We start from the raw sequence: 20612 nt of genomic DNA on the forward strand, positions 1-20612 counted from the left end.
TCATTGTTTTCATTCCTGTCTAATTGTTCCATGGCATTCCTGTTTCCCCTGATATTTCTCCTATTACAGTCATGGGTTGGGTTCATCAACTCCTACACCTGGTGTATTTGGATGTGTCTCTGGCCAGTCACCATCTACATATTGTTTCTTCACAACAAATTTGTCGTCTAACTCTATCTTTAGCTGCTCAACACTGCTGTTGTTTGGAGAAGATCATTCAGGACAGTATGTGGACAACTTCTACTTTTGACACTCTTTCTCTGCACAATTTCACTATGTCTTCGTTGACAGATATCACCCTCCTCCTGTGGTAATTCTACACACATCTGTTCACCTGTGACTGGGGTGAGTCATCATATTATCATTATTTTTTTATTGATGCTTATAAATCATATTTCAGGATCCCACCTGGTTGCAGGTGTTTCTTGGTCAGGTATGCTGAATTTAATATCTTAGCACTATATCTGTATACTTCTCTGACACTCACTGTGGAGATGGGGTGTTTCTGTAAGACAACTGAATGCTTTTCTGATGGTGTATCTGTATATCACTTTTTTAAATCAATATGTATCTATGTGTATCTCCTGAGGACCATCACTCATGGATAGGAATTTTTGCCATCCCCACTGACCCTGACTCTTGATTCTTACTACCAAGTCTTTCTACTTTTTAAAATAGGGAAACCCAGATACCCATAGTACTGTGTCCAGTGGGTTTTTCCTCTGGACCCCCCATTAATGCATCTCCCCCCCTTTCTTCTAGTGGATCACAGGGGCCCTTGCCACTTCTGGTTCCCAGTTGCTGGAGTGGTGGACCATAGAGGTATCATATCAATCCAAGGTACTTCCCCTGGATATTTTTGCCTGGGCGGACCACATTTGTTGATTTTACAAACCAATGCAAGGCGCTTCCATGTTGTTTTTGTCTTTGGACTGCACTTGAAATAATATGTTTTATCCCAAGGTGCTTCCCCTGGATGTTTTTCATCTGGGCAGACTGAACTTGGCCTTTTCATATATGGTCTGCTAGCCCTAGCTACATATTCTATTCATTTTTGACCTAAATGTCTTATTTTTTTACTGGGTGAAGAGCATACCAGTTCCAGAAGTAATGCTATACCCCACAGGTTTGCCTCATATTTTATTTGTGGCACACCTGCTTTTTTTCATAGTTGTTGCTCTCCACTTGATTATTTGTTTTTGTGCCTTCATCAGCCCTCCACCTTCTATTGTGGGATTCTAGGTAAGGGGGAGTGGAGGTTGTACTGTTTCAGAAGTTAACATTTTCTAACACTGAAAATATATTTCTGATGGGTACTCACTTCCTTTCACCAACTTCCCACCCTTCCTTCCCACTGATTTGCCGAGGTTTTTGGGTTTGTACATGCCAATTCTGGAAAGTGAGGATTGTGCAGCAATGGTGGATGGTCACATGATCAGCACATGTTGCAATTATACAAAAAAATATAGGGGCATAAAAGACTGATGCTCTGTTCAAAAAATTTTACTAATGCCTAGAGGGCTAATGAAGGTCGAGATAGCTATTTGTGAAAGGAGGTAAGTACCTGTTGGAAATACATTTTCAGTGTTAGAAAATGTTACATTTTATCACATTAATTATAGGATAATGTTCATTGATTTCTTGTATTTCACATGTTTTCATGAATTATCTTATATTGAGTGTAGGGTACCAATACTTTTGTTTTTCATTATATCTAATGGTTGCTTAATAATTTTGTAATTGAATCTTCTGAAAAATCATTGAAGTATTTAGCTTTAAGTATTGAACAGAAATTTTTTTGTATATTGCCTTACACTGTTTTGTTTGACCTCAAATTACAGAGAATGTGACTCTTTCATTAGTGACACTTTAATGTGAATCCTTTATTGACACATTTTTAAGAAAAGTGCCCCAATAATGGGCTTGTAATTAATACTTTAACATCCACATGAAATACACCATAACAGTAGGTGTTTGTGACTTGTTGGCAATATATTTCAGTAGTAAACAAACAGCACACAGTCCTCTTGTTTCAATATAATATATTAAAACAAGTCAAATGTATATACAATGTTCATTACACTCTTGGATATCACAATTGTATCTAGAGCTTTAAATAATTATATTTTTCGTCAAAGTCTACACAGGCTGGCTCAATTACTTCAGAACACAATTTGACAAGATGAATTATTCTTTCTACTCTGTTATTACAATACATTTTGTGATAATTTCACTTTAAAAATTGCCACTACACAGTCTTTATTGCTAAATTTACAATCATGCAGTCTAGTTCCATCTCTTGAACTAAATTTCTGATGAGTATTTATACCCTGTCTATAATGTTCCATACTCTACTAGATATTATGATGCGATAATACTCAATTAAAACACTGAGAAAAACTCAGAAGGCTCTAGTACCATGACACAATAATATAATAATTACCAATTCATAACTATTAAACTGCACAATATATGTTTTGTAAACAGTTATGTAAAGAAACTTTCGATAAACTATCACTTCTGAAAATAACTAAATTTAACACTTGCTCTAAATAAACTATCTAAATCATAACACTCACATTAAATTTAGATTGAAACAGTCATGCATATCTTACAGAAGCATGAGGTTTTGTGTGTGTTTGTATTCATATGCGTACACAAACAATAAGCTTTAGTACAACTTTTGAAATTCTAATATATTTCACTTTTCTCTTGAATGTTGTATTATTGATTATTGTCTACAGGTTTTCAGCAATACATATGATTACATTGTCGTTAAACATTTTTCCAACAAAGAATATAACACTTTAGGTTTGAAAGTAATATCAGTAATGTAGTAATGTATTGAATATTATGTTTACAATTAATCAACAATAAAAATTTCTTTTATTTAACCATTGTTGTTTTGTTAAATAAAAGTGTAGCATTTAGACTTGTAGCTCCTTTACTCAGTATATTTATTACATTTTTAACCAAAATTAATCTACTTATTTTACTTTGATTTCAAACTACTTAATTCTTTCCATCTTTTAGCTCCCACAAAATTTTATGTTGTTGCTAGTCCTCCTCCTTATGTGCTGGCAGATACTGACCATTTTACATGGAAGATTTGTGCCAAGTATGTATTGACATTAATAATCAGCCACAATGTTTCTCAAGTCAAAAGTTTATGAATAGTTATTAGTTATGAGTAACTGTTTTATATTTCTCAAGAAAATATAGATATCTGAGAAGTTAAAACATTTTCAAATGTTGTGTTCATTGTAATAAGTTTTTACTGAAATATTTTTTCTTATTTGATCAGGTAAATCAAATAACTAGATGGAAAGCAACAATTTAATAATTTCATTTGATTTTATTTCATTTATTATAAAATAATACAGTTAATAAAAGGTATATATACCTGTTGATTAAGTTTTTGAATTATTTTTTGCATTAGCATTTTTGGATAGTCTTTTGAAATTATTACTTATACTGTGTTAAGTTCATTATAAGCATTTTAAGATTAATATGTTGACTTGCCTGGTCATTATTTCACAGGTAGTAATATCACAAGCTATTTTCTTTTTACAAAAATACATCAATGATGAGATTAACTATGAAAATTTGTTATTTATTTCCTAGGCATACATATGGTCAGAATGTTGAAGGTACTCTTAAGGCATTTGTGACCTATGTGCCATTTTCTAAAGAAAAATCTATTAATTTACCATTCCTTAACCATGAAGGAAATGTAAGTAAATTTATGAATAATATATATATATATTATTTCTTTTTTTGTTTTGTTGAAAATATGTTATAGTTGTAATTTTCAAAACAAATTTATTTTACAAGAAATTATTTGTGTACTAGCTGCGACCTGCAAAACATTTGCAGTAGTTTTCATCCTCTTTGTTTGAATTTTCTTTATTCTATCATTATCATGCATGCATTTAAATATGCTTTCTTTCAGGCATTATGTGTTAGACTGATAAATCCTTTTCTATTTGAAAACATTTTACGAGATCAGACAAAGAAACTCACAAAGATGTGTTTTTATTAAAATTACATGTAAAGTAGTGGTATTTATACTAGTCTACAGAGTATGAAACAGTTATGAGCATTCAGTGTATGACATTGTTTTACAAACTGAAACAAAGAAACTCACAAAAACGAAGAATAAAACATAGTAAATATAAAAGTAGCTAAAAGGTGTTTAATAAAGTCTACAAAATGAAGCAAAGCTAAGTTTTTGCAAAGTAAAGTAAATGTAAAGATGTTATGAAAGCAAACTTAGCTAAATATGCAGAAACATTTGAATGTATGTTCACAAAGTGATAAGCATATGGTTTTGAAAGAACTGCACATGCATATTTTAGATATAAATAAGTTGAGAAAATCAATAGAAATTGTATTTAGTGTAAATTTAATTTTTTTTCTTAGGAAATTACATGTGGTTTAAGTGTTATTTGTGAAATACTTTGCAAGTAAAAAACTAAAGTTGAAATTGAAGCCAATCATCATGTGATGGCAATGACATTGTAACATCTTGTAGTATACTCATTGCATTGAAAAGTTTGACTAAGGAAAAAACAGGTAAGGTGATTCTGAATTGAAAAGCTTATCTGGACTCCTTGGACAAAGGCTTTCCTAATGATATGAGATTTGTAGCATTTGATTGAGAAAGCTGCAAGAAAAGTTCCAGATAGACAAATGCAAGTATATTGTTTATATAGACTTATAATATAGTGGTATTGATATCATCATTGTTACAGATGATTCCAAGAAAACTTAGTGTATGCTGGCTAAATATTGTAAAATTTCTGTGTGAAAAATCTATTTTTTTGAGTGGCAGGGCAAGAAACAAAAAATCCTCCTAATTGTTTTTTGGAGATTTTTAAAAAAAAAGAAAAGTCCGAAATTTGCCATATCCAACTTTACAATCCATGAGATGGAATGTGCTCCTCCATCCATGCTGATGATGAAGATGGAGGAACATCATGGTTCATGGATAGATACATGCTACAACCAGAATGATTTTGGTTGTTGATGGTGTGAGTGTTGGCTCAGTATCTATAGAGCGGATCATAATTTATTACATTCCTGTGAAAGAGCATAGATGCAAGGTAGAGGTTTTAGATGATAAAGGAGCAACTAGAACTGTATTGGATCTGATAATGTACTAGTCATTACCATGTAAACCACCACTTTGGCCAGTAAATACCTTGCAAATCGGGATAGGCTTCTGGTGAATGGAGAAACATGACATTTTATGATTGTTAATAGCATCACTAAATGTACAAGAGTTATTATTAAATACCTTGGATCAAGTATTGTCATCTTAGATTACAATATCCACCAGAAATCACATGCAAGTAGAGTCTGTGTGCCAAATGAACTGCAGTTTTCTTTCAAAACACAAACTGCACTTGTTTAGACAGTTGTCTCTACAACAGTGAGATATATTTCTTATGGTTTTTAATTATGATGAACAAGTAATGAAGTCAATGGCTGAGATTATTATTGTTATAGTGCATGAAAGACAAGTCACTCAAACTAGCAATTTTTCAATTGCCACTTCAACTGCACATCAGTACATTTGAAGTATAACTATATCTTTCTTCAGTAGTTATAATTCTGAGTATAAGTTTACTAATCTTAGAAAAGAAGAATTAATAGTTATAAAACTCTTAGTGAAAATTATCCAAAACAAAAACTTAAATGAAATGATACACTTATGATGAAAAACATAGGTTATAATTTTAAAACAGAGGATATATTAAATGATATAATAAAATTGAAAATAAATCCTACAAAAAAAAAAAAACACTGAAGAGAAACTAAATTACAGAAATTATTTAATCAAAAATATTCTGATGTTGGGTTTCAGGTTTCAGCTGAAAACCTGGGCATGGTATTTCAGTGTTAACAATAAGCACACCTGAAACTGATGCCAGATAAATCTTTCTTGTACATTTGCATATAGTATGTGTCAGACATTTAGTGAGTAGAGATGGAGTGCTTAAAGATACAGCTAAGATAAATGAAGTAGTACACTAGTTGGAACTAAGGAGCAACAAGGATGCTGAAGCTTTCTAGGCTTTATGTCAGATCATAGATACCTTAAGGACAACTCTTGTACAATAGTAGCACCACTTCAACATTAATTTAACATATATTCCCAGTTGGAATGGACTGTTTAAAGTTATTCCAGTCACTAAAATGTGCCTTTTTTGATGATTTAGTATTAGTTTATCCAATGAAAAAGATTCTTAGCTAACCAAATGAAAGATATTCCATTCACCTCGGATATAAATGCCAGTGGTAGTTTAATTGCAAGTATAGAATGGTTTGAAGTGTGTTATAGCATAAATGAGCCAAATGCTATAAGTGTATGACAAAGAAGAACTGTTTGTTTTCATAGTATTTGTCAAGTACTTTCAGTACTACTTGTATGGTAGAAAATGTAGTGCTTGAGTAGATCACTTGTCATTAAAATATCTGATGATTTTTAGAGAACCAGAAGGTATGATTGTACATTGGGTCATGACATTATAGGAGTATAGCTTTACACTACAACACTTACCCCGCTGGCAGCATGGAAATGCAGACAGACATTCTTTCAGGTGAGGACTTATCTATTTGTAGAACATTCAGATCTTGTACATAATGCTGTAGTGGAAGCCATGAAAATAAACAGTGGAAATAGTGACTATTCTACTGAATGGATACCAAATATTAGGAAATAAAATGTATGTGAGGAACTAGATCGCTTTGGATGCTATGTATTGTGTAAAAAAGTGAAACACAACTACCACAGAATGGTGAGAAAAATTTGAAAACAAATAACTAACTGGCATGAAAATATTTGTCCCAAGATCTGTAAGACTCAAGATTATCTGAATATTGCACAATACATGGATCGGAGGACATCAGTGAGTTTATTGTGCTAAGCCAAATAACAGGAATGGTGTTACTAATCATATTCTTGCAAGGTGATGGCATAAACACTGCATTGCCTGTGCAGCTCAAAAAAGTCCATGCCAGGGAAAACTACCTCAGTGAATTATGCATCCTCCATTCCAAAGAATATCCCTGGATTTTGCCACTCTTAACATGGTCTTGATTACATCCACTAAGTGGGCTAAAATGTGTGCACTGGTTAATACACTGGTTCAAACAGCCATTGAAAGATTAGTTGAAAGATAACTAATTTCAGAGCACAATAGCAGATCTTTACTGATAAAAGAACAAACTTCAATAGTTATTTTTGTGTTGAGTTGTGTAAGGTACAGAGTATAGTGAATACTTTACCTTATCATCCTCAGTTTGGTAGTTTAACTGAGCAGATAATCCAACTGTTAAACACAAGTTTTCTAAATTTGTCGGTTCAAATCAAAGTAACTGAATGATCCCATGCCATATTTACTGATGGCATACTACATAATAGAGTACTAATCTATCAACTGTTCTCCACACATTAACATATTTGGACAAGAAGCTATGCTCCCAGTTCATTTTATGTATGATCCCCATAAGATGCAGAATTGTGGGAATTATCACAATAATGTGTGAAATGGTTAAGATTTATGTTAGTTGATGCTTACAAGTTTGCATGTCAGTAGGTGTGAAGTGATTAAGAGACAGAATATGGTGAGAGAGAAAGAACATCAGTTTGAATGAAGAGACTGAGCTTGGTTCTGGTATACTCCAGCATCGTGTAATCCACTCAGATCTGGCAGACGCAGACCTTATCTTATGTGTAATGACTCATTCAGTCAAACTACATTATTAAGTAGCCGCATTTTGCACTAAAGCATGTTGATAAGATGAAATTTTGTGTTCCTGATGACTCTGTGCAACACTGGCTTCACCAGAAAGCAGAGAGTGAATGACTCAAAGATGTAGATGATGATGAAGGCACCTTCGAATGATACTTTTATCTTGCAGAATTAGAAGTGGATCATAAAACCTCCCCAAGAGAAAGGGGATATACTGCTCAATAAATTAACTCACTCAAACAATCAGACTTACTCCCAAATTGTTATGGTTAGAAATTAATATATCTTAGGGTGGTGTGACACTTACTTTCAAAAACTAATGTATGTCAGATCATTCTTTATTATGCCAAATAAAACTTTAAAATCCTCATATAAAATTTGATTTTAGGTTTATATACTTTTATAGTGACTCATTTTTTTTTAATTGTTTCTTTGTATTCATGAGATACGAAATACTGCTGAAAGTAAGTTTCATTACCAGTGTGTAAGTTTCATTGTCTTTATTTATATAGACTTTTTGTACCCGCTATTTTTGTTAGAGATTTCATAGAACATTTTTCCTTGTGGCTTTGACTTTTCATCAGTGGGTTATGAAAACCATGGCTTTGTAAAATAGTCAAACGTTTTTTCTTAATTACTTTTATAAGAATGTCAGGATCATTGGATGTCATTGACTATTGATGTCTGAGATTTGGGTAGCCATACTAGCCTCATGTTTCTGTTTAACATACACATCTTCCATAGGAAAATCTGTATGGTATGAAACAGCTAAGGAATTAAACCATATAGGATTTAGATCCCCTTCCTTCATAATGCACAACTTGATGGTTATTAACGTCTCTTTCTTTCTTTTTTACCCATATTTCATTAATTTTTACTCCTCGAGAAGTTCATAAGATTTTATATTCTTATCTCCTTTAGAATTACTTATACAGCCTGATACATGACATGTTAGTTAATGATTATGTTACAAAATTTCCAAGTTTTATATATTTTTATTTCTGGAAGATGAAGTTTTGAGCTAGTGCTCATTGTGAGATAGTAAGCTTAGGTAAAAGTGCATTTTGTTCTAAGCTTTATGATCTAACAAAGAGCACTAGCATGAAACATCACCATATTTAATTTCTGTGTCCTTGTTTCCTGTTGTGGTTATATTTTCTAATTTTTTACACAACATGTTAAATTTGGCATGTTTACTCTGATCTAGTACTTTAATGTACTACATTATACAATAATGATGAATTGAAGATCTACAATCTCTGATATACACTGAAAGTATTAGAATTCAGTATGGTGGTCATGTATGTTTTCTGATATGTAGGCTGTTGTTTAAAAAGGTTTATGAAAATGTTAACAAACAATTACATTTGATTTCATCTGGCCAAAAATATATGTCCTTGACATTTTTGTATTTACCATTGAGGAAAAATTAGTTTTACAAAAAAATTAACCTCTAAAGGAGCACTAATTCATTAAGGAATTATAACAAAGTTTTCACACAAAAGTGGATATTTAATTGTCATGAAAAGAGTTGAAAATATATATTTCTATAACTAGATATTTTTGTCATAATAAATGTGAATTTTTTACAGATTAATGGCTGCTTTGATTTAGTTATTCAAGAAGAAATTTTGAAATGGAAAACTGAGAAATACTTCTTCCAAACAATCATATTAAAAGCCACTGTTATTGAGAAACAAACATGTATGTAACCTTTTAAATATCCTTAGTTTTTTAAACACTTAAGACATCATAGAATATTAATTTCTTTCATGTGTACAACTGGAAAAAAAAAACTAAGTTGAGTAATATTCAATTAAAATAGAAAAATAGTAAAATGTAAGTATTAAATAAGAATCAACTTTGTTAATAAAATTAGTGGTCTATAAAGTTTCAGAGTATTTAATAAAACATGGCATCTAGGCTGTTAATATTCACTATACATTTTCCTACAACTGCTTTAGTTTCCATGGTTGGCTTTCACAGCATCTATTGATAAATAATATCTTCATTATTTGTTGATATACAGTGAAATACAGTAAGGTAAATATCTAAATTATTTATAATTATTAATTAATTTGATGATGACAGCTAGTCAATATCAAATTACTATATGGTGTTTGTTTCTTATTCTGTATATAACTGTTCTTTTGAATATATTAATACCCATATTAAAATCTTGACATAGAATGAAACCCTTGACATTTGATATTGTGACAGGATTGTTATTGGTTAGAAAAATATCTCTGATGAAAAAGTATTTACCTGATTAGGATGGCTTAGAAAAATCATTAAAAACAGCGTAAATGATATAAATTTTTTCAGGCATTATTTTTAACTTGGTGGTTAAAATAGTGGTAATATATTCAAATACGATGTAATAAACATTATTTTCTTGAAATGTAATAATTTTACTATAGAATATGTAAACTTTTGTGTCTGTTATAGATGTCATGCAAAGTATCACTGAAGAACTTAATCTGGTTGTTGTACCCATTGAGCTGACTTTTCCAAATGTGGATCTGCACTCACCTCATTTTCATTTGAGCCTTCCATATTTTGGAAAAGTGAGGGATTTTATAAATATTTTATTTTGAAATTTCTTTTTTGTTTTGTTTCCTAACCTATTTTTTAACATTGTATTGACAGTAACATAAATTAATGGTCGTTTGTGTTCATTTGTTATTTCAAATAGTATGGTAAATGAAAATTGATAGAAAATGATGCTTAATACTGACTAGTTGAGATATAATATATGACTCTTTCATTTTTTGTAAATGAGTGGAATAATATAGTATTTTTTTCCTTGATCTTTTTTTATATATTTTGATGTCTAATATTTAGTTGAACAAATGATTTCCTTTATTTTAATGTTACCTTATTTTTCATTTACATTAATTAAAAAACAAAGACTTAAATTCTAATGCTTTCAAACATCCAGATTGATGTAAAAAAACCTGATGGAAAACCAGCACCAGCAGAAATTATTGAAATTTGTTATGAAGCTTATCAACGGTTTGATATGTCAGCACCTAAACATTGCAAGAATTTCTCTTCAGAACTTGATGGATCAGTAGAATTTGTTATACCTGCTCAACCAAATTTCATTCAAGGGATTTATGTAGAGGTGAGATGTTTTGCTCAATTAAATTATTCTTTGTTGTGTATGTATATATATATATATATATATATATATACACATATGATTTTTGTTTAATGGCAAGTAGCAAAGCTCTTTGTTTAGGAAAGTTGACACCAGAAAGTCCAATTGTCTTTAGGTAATTTGACAAAAAAAAAGTAGTTTGAATAAGTTTGGTAAGTTTTGTATTCTTTGGAAGCATAGAACTACAGAAGTTTTATCAGTAAATGTTATTCAAGAGATTTTGAATTAAAATACAAAAATTTTAAATTGTGAAATGAGGTAATAATACTTTGTGAAAATATTTTTCATCTAAAACTGCCACATACACATACACACATGAATACTTAAATTTGCTGATGATATGAAGGACTTAGATCATTTAGTTAGTTGGGCAAATAAATGGCAGATTGGTTTTAATTATAATACATGCAAGATAATGCATGAGGGTTATCATAATTTGAATTATAAGTATAATTATTTGGATGGAAATAACCTTTACAGTGTCATGAAAGAGAGGCATCTTGGTATAATGATTGATCAGTCTCTTAAGCCATCCAAGCAATGTGCTGCTGCTGGTACTAGGGCAAATAAGATTTTAGATTGTATCTGCAAATATATATTTATTGGCTAGACTCTGCCAATACTGCTTATAGCATTCCCTTGCCAACTCCCGAACCAGATCTATCACACTTTGCTGATGCTTCTGTCTCAGCTTGGGGTGTATCTCTTTGACAACAACATGACTTCTGCATTTGGATGCATTGACTCAACATCATTGAGCTCCAACTTCTCACTGTTTGTTGGGAATGTTTCCATTTCTTGCCCCTTTTGGTGGATCAAAAGGTCATAATCTACTTTGTCATTTCCATAGCTATTCCTTACATTAGCTGTCAAGGGGGCACCCATTCCATGACTCTTTGGTTTTGGACTTGGACCTACTCTTCTGGTCTTATTCACATCAGGTTTGTTTTGTTGTCTGTCATGTACCAGGAGCTATGTACCTTGTGATGGACTGCCTCTCTTCTCCAGATTCAATTCTTCTCATGGAGTTGTCTCTTCACCACCAAGTCTTTCTTGGATTTGCTCTCAGTTGGACACACTCCTCATAGATGCCTCTGCCATCCCTCTTGTCAGGGTTTTATGTATATGGGCTGGGATTCTTCTGCAGTAGGTGTCTGTGACTTGTTGGTGATAAATTCAAACAATAAATGCACAGCACACAATCCACTTGTTTTAAAATATTATATTCAAAACAAGTGAAATGTACAAAAATTCTTTACTCTATAAGATATCACAGTTTTAGTTAAAACTCTCAACAATTCTCTTTTCTTGTCAAAAGTCCACACAGGCTGATTCAGTTACTTTAGAATCCAATTGACAAGATGAATTATTATTTCTACTACTCTTATCACAATAGTATCATGAATAATTCACTTATGTTACCCCATGGATTACCACAGTTGTATCCTGAACTTTAAATAATTGTCTCCTTTTCATCAGAGTCCACACTGATGGATTCAATTATTTAGAACATCCTTTGACAAGACAAATTATTCTCATTATCTCTATTAAACTGTGAAACTCACTTTAAAATATCACCCGTTATGGTTAATCACTCACAAGCTGGCTAACTTCACATTTTCTAACTTTTTTCTGACTGAACTTTTACTTTCACTTCACTTGACTGAACTTTTCTTTTTTTTAACTTTGCTACTTGCACTCACTTGGTCACCTATATTTATATGTTGTGCACTGAGGCCTGGAATTTTTTACAAACTACGTAAACGATGCTCTAACTTAACAATACTCATTCAAGGTAAGGAGAAAAATAACAAAGATTTCAGTAACTTGGGGTCAACAATACTACAACAATTGAACCACACACACAACATACGACTCTTACTGAGTTACGCAACCAAACTTGTCATAACTATCGCCTTTAAAATGATTAACTTTTAACACTCTTGTCATGAAAACTAAACAATCATTAAATATTAACTCACAAAATAAGTTAAATAATAACACTTACACTAAACACTCTTGTATATCCAACACCTCTTGACTCCAATCATTGTGTCTTCTGGTCCCCTGTTCCTTATCTTTTGGCTTTGGCTGTCAAAGCTCTCAGCCAGGACTGGAATAACCTTTTTCTATATACCTATCTTCCACTTTGATTCCTTCCTTGGGTCCTTGTTTTGATATGTGATACTCCTTTTGAAGTCCAACTGCAATGCCTCTTTGGCCAACCTATCCATAGTTTCTTCTGCTTCTTTGCTTGGTGTCCAGATCCATCTTTCATATACCCAATGTCCCCTCACTCTTTCTTCAACCTTACACCTCTATTTTCATCAAGGGATGTCATTCTGCCATCTTCATGTGTGGGATTTTTCCAGTTCATTGTCTCTTGGGCCAGACTTTCCTATTATATAGTCTTCTTCTTGTCATATTCTGTGTTGCTCTTCCACTTTGTCTGCCTGTTGATGAAAGTGGCAGTATTTTATTATTGTTCTATCTGCCACTCCTTTCCTCCCGGCTATCCTACTATGAACCACTTTTTGCCTTTTTTAATTAGTTGTTTGACCATAATTTGTCAATTTCCACTATTGCTGGTTATCAGGTGACATTGTCCACTACATTTCACCTTTCCTAGCACCACAGAGTGTTTTCTTCTCCTTCCTTCTTCATTGACCTCCTTGCCCAACTTCCATGTCTGACTGGGTCCCTAATGTGGTTTTGTATGCTCTCATGAGTGTCTCATTTGAACCGCTGGCTTCTTGCTCTTTGTATCATCATTCTCTCACATCTTATCTTCTCCTTCTCACTTGTGGTTGCTGTCATTTAGATATCTATGCTATTGATGCTTCTTGCACCTTCCTCCACCACACTTTCATACTCGTCTACTCAGGCCAGTTTTCCTTCCTCAGACTTTTTCCACCCAGGAGGATAACTGTCCTTTTATTCCCATCTCCCTTCATTCTATCTTTTACCTCTATGATTGTTCAGACCTGGATTGACTACTGTGTTCTGTTTGGACTGTTTGTTGTTAATTATCACGGATATGTTTTTGGGATCCCTGACATCATATCTTCCTACCCTAGGACCCCTCTTCTTCTAGGGACCTCTCTCCTATCCTTACTAGATAGGTTTGTCCACTCCTCCAGTTAGTTTATTCTTCCCTGGTTGTGAATGTTTGCAGGCTATTTTGAATTTCTTTGCATCCAATTTTGAATTTCTTTGCATCCAATTTGTCACCTTTCTCATTCTCTTACTTCTCATTTTCACCAGACCTCAGAAGAGATCCTTCAGGCAGGCACGCGAATGACTCTTCACACGTAGATGCTTCTTATCTTTGCTGTCTGGCTCTTTCATCTCCATTTGTTGCCATACTTCAGTCTATTCACTGTCTTTGAACTTGCTATGTTTTCCTTTCACTTCTCTCCATTTCCATCAAACTGTGTTTCACCAGATGACTAGTTTTGCTTCCTAGGATATGCTTATTTCTCAAAATGTGCATTGAGCCACGATAACAGATTGGCTCTACCAGTGACCACTTTGAGATGAGGTATTGTGTAAGAACATGAGGTATCCTCGTGGTATACAAATTTACTCAACTGTCTGATCCAGACTGTACCAATTCCATGAATTATCATGAAAATACCATCACCAGAGAAAAGACTGTCCACTTTTCTGGTTTGTGCTTGGGGTTTCATGGTCACCATTGCACTGTCTCCAGTAAAAGACTTTTCTAGTTGGTAGTCTGATGGGTATTCAAGCATTTCTTCAGGTCTCCCCAACATGGGAGACCATTGCCACTTACCAATTCCTAGCCAATGGAGTAGTGGATCATGGAAAATCCTCACTGGTTGGGCTTAGCACAATACAGTCAGAAGGGGCAGTGGTGACATTGTCCGTGTACTATGGGTCACCCTTCTCACAGCCAATGTGCCCTCCTTCTGAAGCCAGAATCTGTCCAGCAGAGTTGAGGTAAGGACACACTGTACTGTCTGATCACGCCCTAATCACACTACACATATTGGCACGCCAGCCACTTGTGTGCAGGTGCTTGGTTGGCCATGATCACATGCTGACCATCCTTGTGACACTTCAGTCTCTTTTGCCTTTCCCTCCCTTTCATCTCGGGTGAAGAGTATACTCTAGAGCCTTTGTTATGGGCTTTCCCTTCTGGCACTTTCTGAAGGAAATTCTTCTAGGTTTAATTTTTGCATTGTCCCCTCCATCAAATCAGCATGGGATTCTAGCATTTCTGTGTGTGGAAGTGTTATCATCTTGGAAGTTAGCATTTCCTAATCTGAAAATGTATTTCTGATAGATACTCAACACTTTACACATCCATACCTGTTCTCCCCACTTCCAGTGCACCTCTTTTTTTTCTTGCCTTTTTTAAGAATGAAGTTATCATGAGAGCAAGTGCATGTATAGAGTTACTGTGCATGGAGGTTGTGTTGTGTTTCTATTGTTACATGATGACATCATCATACACCAGTTCAGTTCATGTTAAATGCATGAATTTAGATGGGAGTTAGCGTAAGGTTAGTTCCATGCAAGTCTCTTAGGCAGATGTGCAAGGGGAATATCATTTCTGTGTGAAGGTGAGATTAGAAAAGTGTTAACTTTTGTTGAATTACTGTTGTCAAATTTGCTAATCTCTTCTTACATCAGTAATTTGATTTGGACTGTATCTTTATCTGGCAAGCTGAATCAACAAAGAGTGCAACTTATTTTATCAATAATTGAACTATACCATAATTAACAAACAGATACAGTGATAATCTGACCAAAATATAAAAATACCATAATTGTTTACAAAAATTTGAATGAGAAAATATTTGAACAATGTTTCTTTTTATTCAGTCTACTTCAACACCCAAAGAAATTTATTTTGACCAAAATATTGATCAATTTTTATTTCTTTTGTGATTTCTTTAGAATTTTTTAGGTTTTGGAAATATCTGAGCTAACTTATCAATGTGCCTTTATCTCAGCAACCTAAGTTTGTTACAATACTGGTCAGGTTTTGTCAATTGTTCGGTATGAAAACCTAAAATTTCATTGTATGATTGATATTTAGATAAATAAAAATGCAGCCGGAATCACATGTAACTAAATATAGCTACTCCAGATTTCAGCTACAATTGTTGTATTGTTATTCAAGTGTCATGTTAATTGATGTATTGTTAAATGCAGTAGCAATTGTAATTCATGCTTTGAATTTTTGGCATTTTGTTATTAAAATACAGTGAATTAATGAAAGCATAATAATGGAACTGTCAATAAATATGGTCTTTAGGCTGTGGCTACCAAGTACCCTAATGTTGATTCAAGAGGAAAAAGAGTTCTTTATCAACCTATGGAATCCTTGTACTTGACACCATGGTACTCTCCCAGTGGCAGCTTTTTGGAGATTGTTCCTATTCACAGGATTCCAGAATGCCAAGATAAACTTAAGTTTGATGTGATTTACACAACAGATACTATTGAACAAGCTCCTGTTATGTTTGTTCAGGTAATTGTGGTATTTGTCATAGGAATATTAAAGACTCTTTTTGTAGTGTATAATTTGATTATTATATATTCATTATGAAAGATAAGTTCATTTTTGCATTTACCTGTTAGTTAAAGCTTTTTTTTTATGTTTTCTTCAGTGCATGTATTTTCATTATAGCTGAAAGTTGTTTTTTAGGAACATTATGAATAAATTTATTGCAATGTAATTTTCATCAAAAGTAAAGACTAAGAATGTTTTCTCAGCAGAGACTAAACATCAGTAAAAACTTGATGTCCAGACAACACCAGACCCCATGACACTTACATGGGGCAACATGTAACATAAAAACTTTAAAATTCATCAAAATTAGATTCAATAAAGACAGTAATTAAAATTGTTTAAAGCAAATACAGAAAAGAGAAAGAAATGACAATGTTAAACTTTATACAACATAAATAAATACATCATACAAAAAACTCTCAGTAAATCCTGACATAAAACAACATAATACAAAAATAAAACCTGTTAACATTTAACAAACACATAAAGTATAGAATATCTGTTGGTGTACAAAATCATGTGCATCAATTAATGCAGACCTCAACCACTCCACATATTCAAGTAGACACTGTGGTGTATTTGCATTGGGAGGTGAACCATATTTTACATCCACTAGAAGTTGTATGCCACAGTCAATCAACTGTTTCTGTGTTGCCTGATATGCTCATTCCAATCAGTTTTATCTGGAATCAAATACTATCATATTATCTACTGTTCAACTAATGTATCAGCAATGAGCCAGACTAATACATAAAACAACATATAAGATTTGGCTTTTTTGGTATAAATGTTCAGTAACGAACACTACATAACATTTATCATTCTCAAATTCTGGGAGAGATCCAGACTATTTTTTGCAAAAGAGAGCGTACAGCTCTATCTAAGTTTTCTTTAGTTTGGTCAGAATTTTCTCTGAATGGCACATGCAGTGCAGTATTTAGACCATATCTTAACATCCACATAAGAGTGCTACCAGAAAAATTACTTTTACATGTTGGCTGTAGTGTGAGAAACATCGTAATGCTTACTCGTTTTTGTTTCCTGCATTAGAGACCTTGAGATTCACAGTGATGTGGTTCCTAGGAATTATGAAACATCATTTTGTACTTCTAACTACACATATAAGTGTTAGAGGTTACATGTATCACTCTGTGTTCACAAATTTCAAAGACTGCAATTCATCTTTTCTAAAGTAAGCAAGCAATGCTCAGTCCAGATCTGGGCCCTTCGTTGCTTCTCTCAGAACTCATGACTTGTCATTTACTAGTATTTACTAAGTTTTTACAGTATACAATGCTGATTAATACAAGGACTGATGGAGATGCATCCAAGAGACCCCTCTGATCTTGAAAATATTTTAAAATGTATACAATTCCACTGATGGGCTCCTAAAAATGCTTTAGTCTCTGGGCTCCAGTAAGCTTAATCTGACCCTGACAGTATATGTAATTCATTTTCTGTAGCAATAACTTTTTCAGGTGCTTGATGTACAGGATCTGAACAATCAACAAGTAGACAGGCTGTCACATTCTGTTTAGAAAGTCCATTGGCTTTATAGTGCTACTTTTCTTGATAATGCTGTACAATAACATTGAAATTTTAACCTAATATGTGATCATACTTTGTGGGTTCTTGGAGATTATTGGTTATTTCAGGAACATGTTCTACTGTAATAATAAACTTTCTGTGGTATGCTATACTTTTCCCTGTAATTGTGATACTACCACTGATCCCACTACAACTGGTATCTGTATCAAGGATGAATTGACTATCTTGCTTGGAATAGTGCATTAAACAAATTGCATTTTAATGGTGAATGCTTGGCCCCAGTTCTCAATCCATCCATAACGTGCCAAAATCACTTGTTCCTTTTGGTATCTGGAGGTTTCAGAATTTATATGAATGTATAGTTGTCACTTCTGATTAGAATAGTAGTTTCTCATTGTGGTGATCAGTCAACCTCACAAAGGCTCACAGCCATGCCAGGAATTGTTAGTTCTCTCATTTGTGATTGGCATTGTCCTACAGTGACACTCTTTTCTCCTCATACTTAACCATCAGAGGAGTAGCAGACACTGGCTGGTAACAAGCAAAGAGTTCTGTAGAGACCTTTTCTCTCTCAATATCAGGATAAATGGCTTTCACATTGGAGCAGAGATTAGCAGTTAATTCCTCCAGCACACTGTAGGTGAATTCAGGAAAGAGAACCTGACCAGCGGCTTGGGAAGTACTAGGTTGTAACTTGTTTCTCTGATCTAGTTGAAAGATTAGAAACTCCTTCTTTGGATTTGAGATGAGACCCTCAGATCCAACAAAAACAACAGTTATTTTCCCCTCTTCATCATAAACCCTTACTCTTCAACAGATCCTAAACAAAATGACCTTGAACACAAATGTTTTGCAGATCACTAAAAATATTTGTATTAAATAATGCAGAAAATGTGCTGCTAATAAGTAGCATGTAATTTTCAAGGGACATTACATTTTCTCCTTATTGGTAGATCAACTTTAATATGTATAGTTACAGGATGCAGTACAAGTTCATAGGACAAAGACAAGGGAAATTTGAATAGATAACTTCAATGAATGATCATGAGAAACAAACTTGCAAAAGACTTTCCTTTACTTACAACCATATTACAACTCTAGGCAAGTATTTTTGTATATTGACAGAAAAGGAAAACCAAAGTTACTGACTTTTTTTATCCCCCACATATAACCAAATTTTCAGGAAGTCAGTAAGAGAAGCTTAATGAATCATTCTACAGGTGTGAAAAGTAGATCTTTGTCAAACCTGTAAGATTGTACTGCTGTCTCTTAGTGCAGTTTTAGCTATTTCAAAGCTGGACTTATTTTTTCCTAAGTGCATGAATAAAGATATGTTATATATTATGCCATAGAAGGACTTAGTTTGTGATATCTACATATATTAGGTATGGGGTTTAAGAAAATAATACATGCATGAATTTTTGCTTTAAGTTAAGAATATCATACGTAAAAGCATTTTGAAACTAAAGATTTCTGGAAAATAAAGGGAAAGGCAATTGTTATTCTTTTTCCTGGATAGGGGTTTATACATGCTGGCACTTACTTTATATATCCATTGAACTTGGAACAAATAACATAAACTAAATGTTTAATCTTAGAATTACCAGTGGTGTTTGTATGAACCTTATAAGATTTTTAAATACATTTTTCTGAACTGTTTTTGCACCAATTTTCTTATGGATCAGTGAATCCATTGGTTATATCTAATATATGCATCCAACAAAGAAAAATGTAAACAAAAATCAACAATATTGCAGTTAATTCCAGTAACTATTCATGGATACTTAGAATATAGTGTTTTGATTCAGTATTTTTACACTTAATATTGTGACAAGCAAAAAATTACTCAGTGTGATGCATTATGTGAACCCACTGATAATGAAGGTATGTAAACATATCCATCATTTGTGAGTTAATTTAATTTATAATACTTTAGATTCACATTTCAACCACTTTTTAATGGCATTGGTCCTTACATGATTAAAATGAAGTAATAGTAATAAAGTTTAAGACAGTGATTTTATAAGTTTCACAGCCATTTATGTTATTACACTTATTAAAACTATTGAGCAAATGTTTGAGGTTTTAAACATATCACCAGTTATATCTTTTTTAGTGTTATTAGTCACAATAAAATGATTTTCTTTTATTACTTTTACAGAAAACTAAAACAGTAAATACATGTTGTTTGAGGTTTTTATTCTTCTTGTTCCTCCATCTTAAATTTTTTGGATGACATAAAATGAATTAAATTAGTTGCATTTCCACATTCAGAGACTATGAAATGTAGCTTCTTATTTTAAATAAATATAGAAACTATTTGATGGTTCAAAGTTAATAAAACTTATCAGTAATGTATATTTTAGGTTGATTTTGTGAAAAAATTACAGTATTATTGACAGTTGTCTGTTTTTGGAAAAAAACTCTTTCAATCACCCAAGTTAACGATCTTTACCTCTGTCATTTGGATTCTATGTTTCTAGCTGATTGTTGAATATTTTTTACTTACTTACATTTCATTGTGAATTTTATGATGAATGTCAAAAATGAATACTTTTATTTAAGATTCTATATATAATATATATATATATATATA

General features: G+C 32.8%; 1 protein-coding gene across 1 annotated transcript in view; it reads left to right on the forward strand.

Annotated features, from left to right (window-relative positions):
* The window catches only part of LOC111087199, a gene marked incomplete at its 5' end in the record, with an annotated part of 183551 nt that overhangs the window by 26153 nt on the left and 136786 nt on the right, over positions 1-20612 (forward strand). Inside the window, 6 exons of the mRNA XM_022393042.1 lie at positions 3034-3118; positions 3625-3733; positions 9353-9464; positions 10209-10327; positions 10702-10887; positions 16211-16426. Of these exons, the coding sequence (XP_022248750.1) occupies positions 3034-3118; positions 3625-3733; positions 9353-9464; positions 10209-10327; positions 10702-10887; positions 16211-16426 (827 nt within the window). The remainder of the gene's footprint in view (positions 1-3033; positions 3119-3624; positions 3734-9352; positions 9465-10208; positions 10328-10701; positions 10888-16210; positions 16427-20612) is intronic.

The sequence above is a fragment of the Limulus polyphemus genome, unplaced genomic scaffold, assembly GCF_000517525.1.
Source record: "Limulus polyphemus unplaced genomic scaffold, Limulus_polyphemus-2.1.2 Scaffold1863, whole genome shotgun sequence".
Taxonomy (NCBI): domain Eukaryota; kingdom Metazoa; phylum Arthropoda; class Merostomata; order Xiphosura; family Limulidae; genus Limulus; species Limulus polyphemus.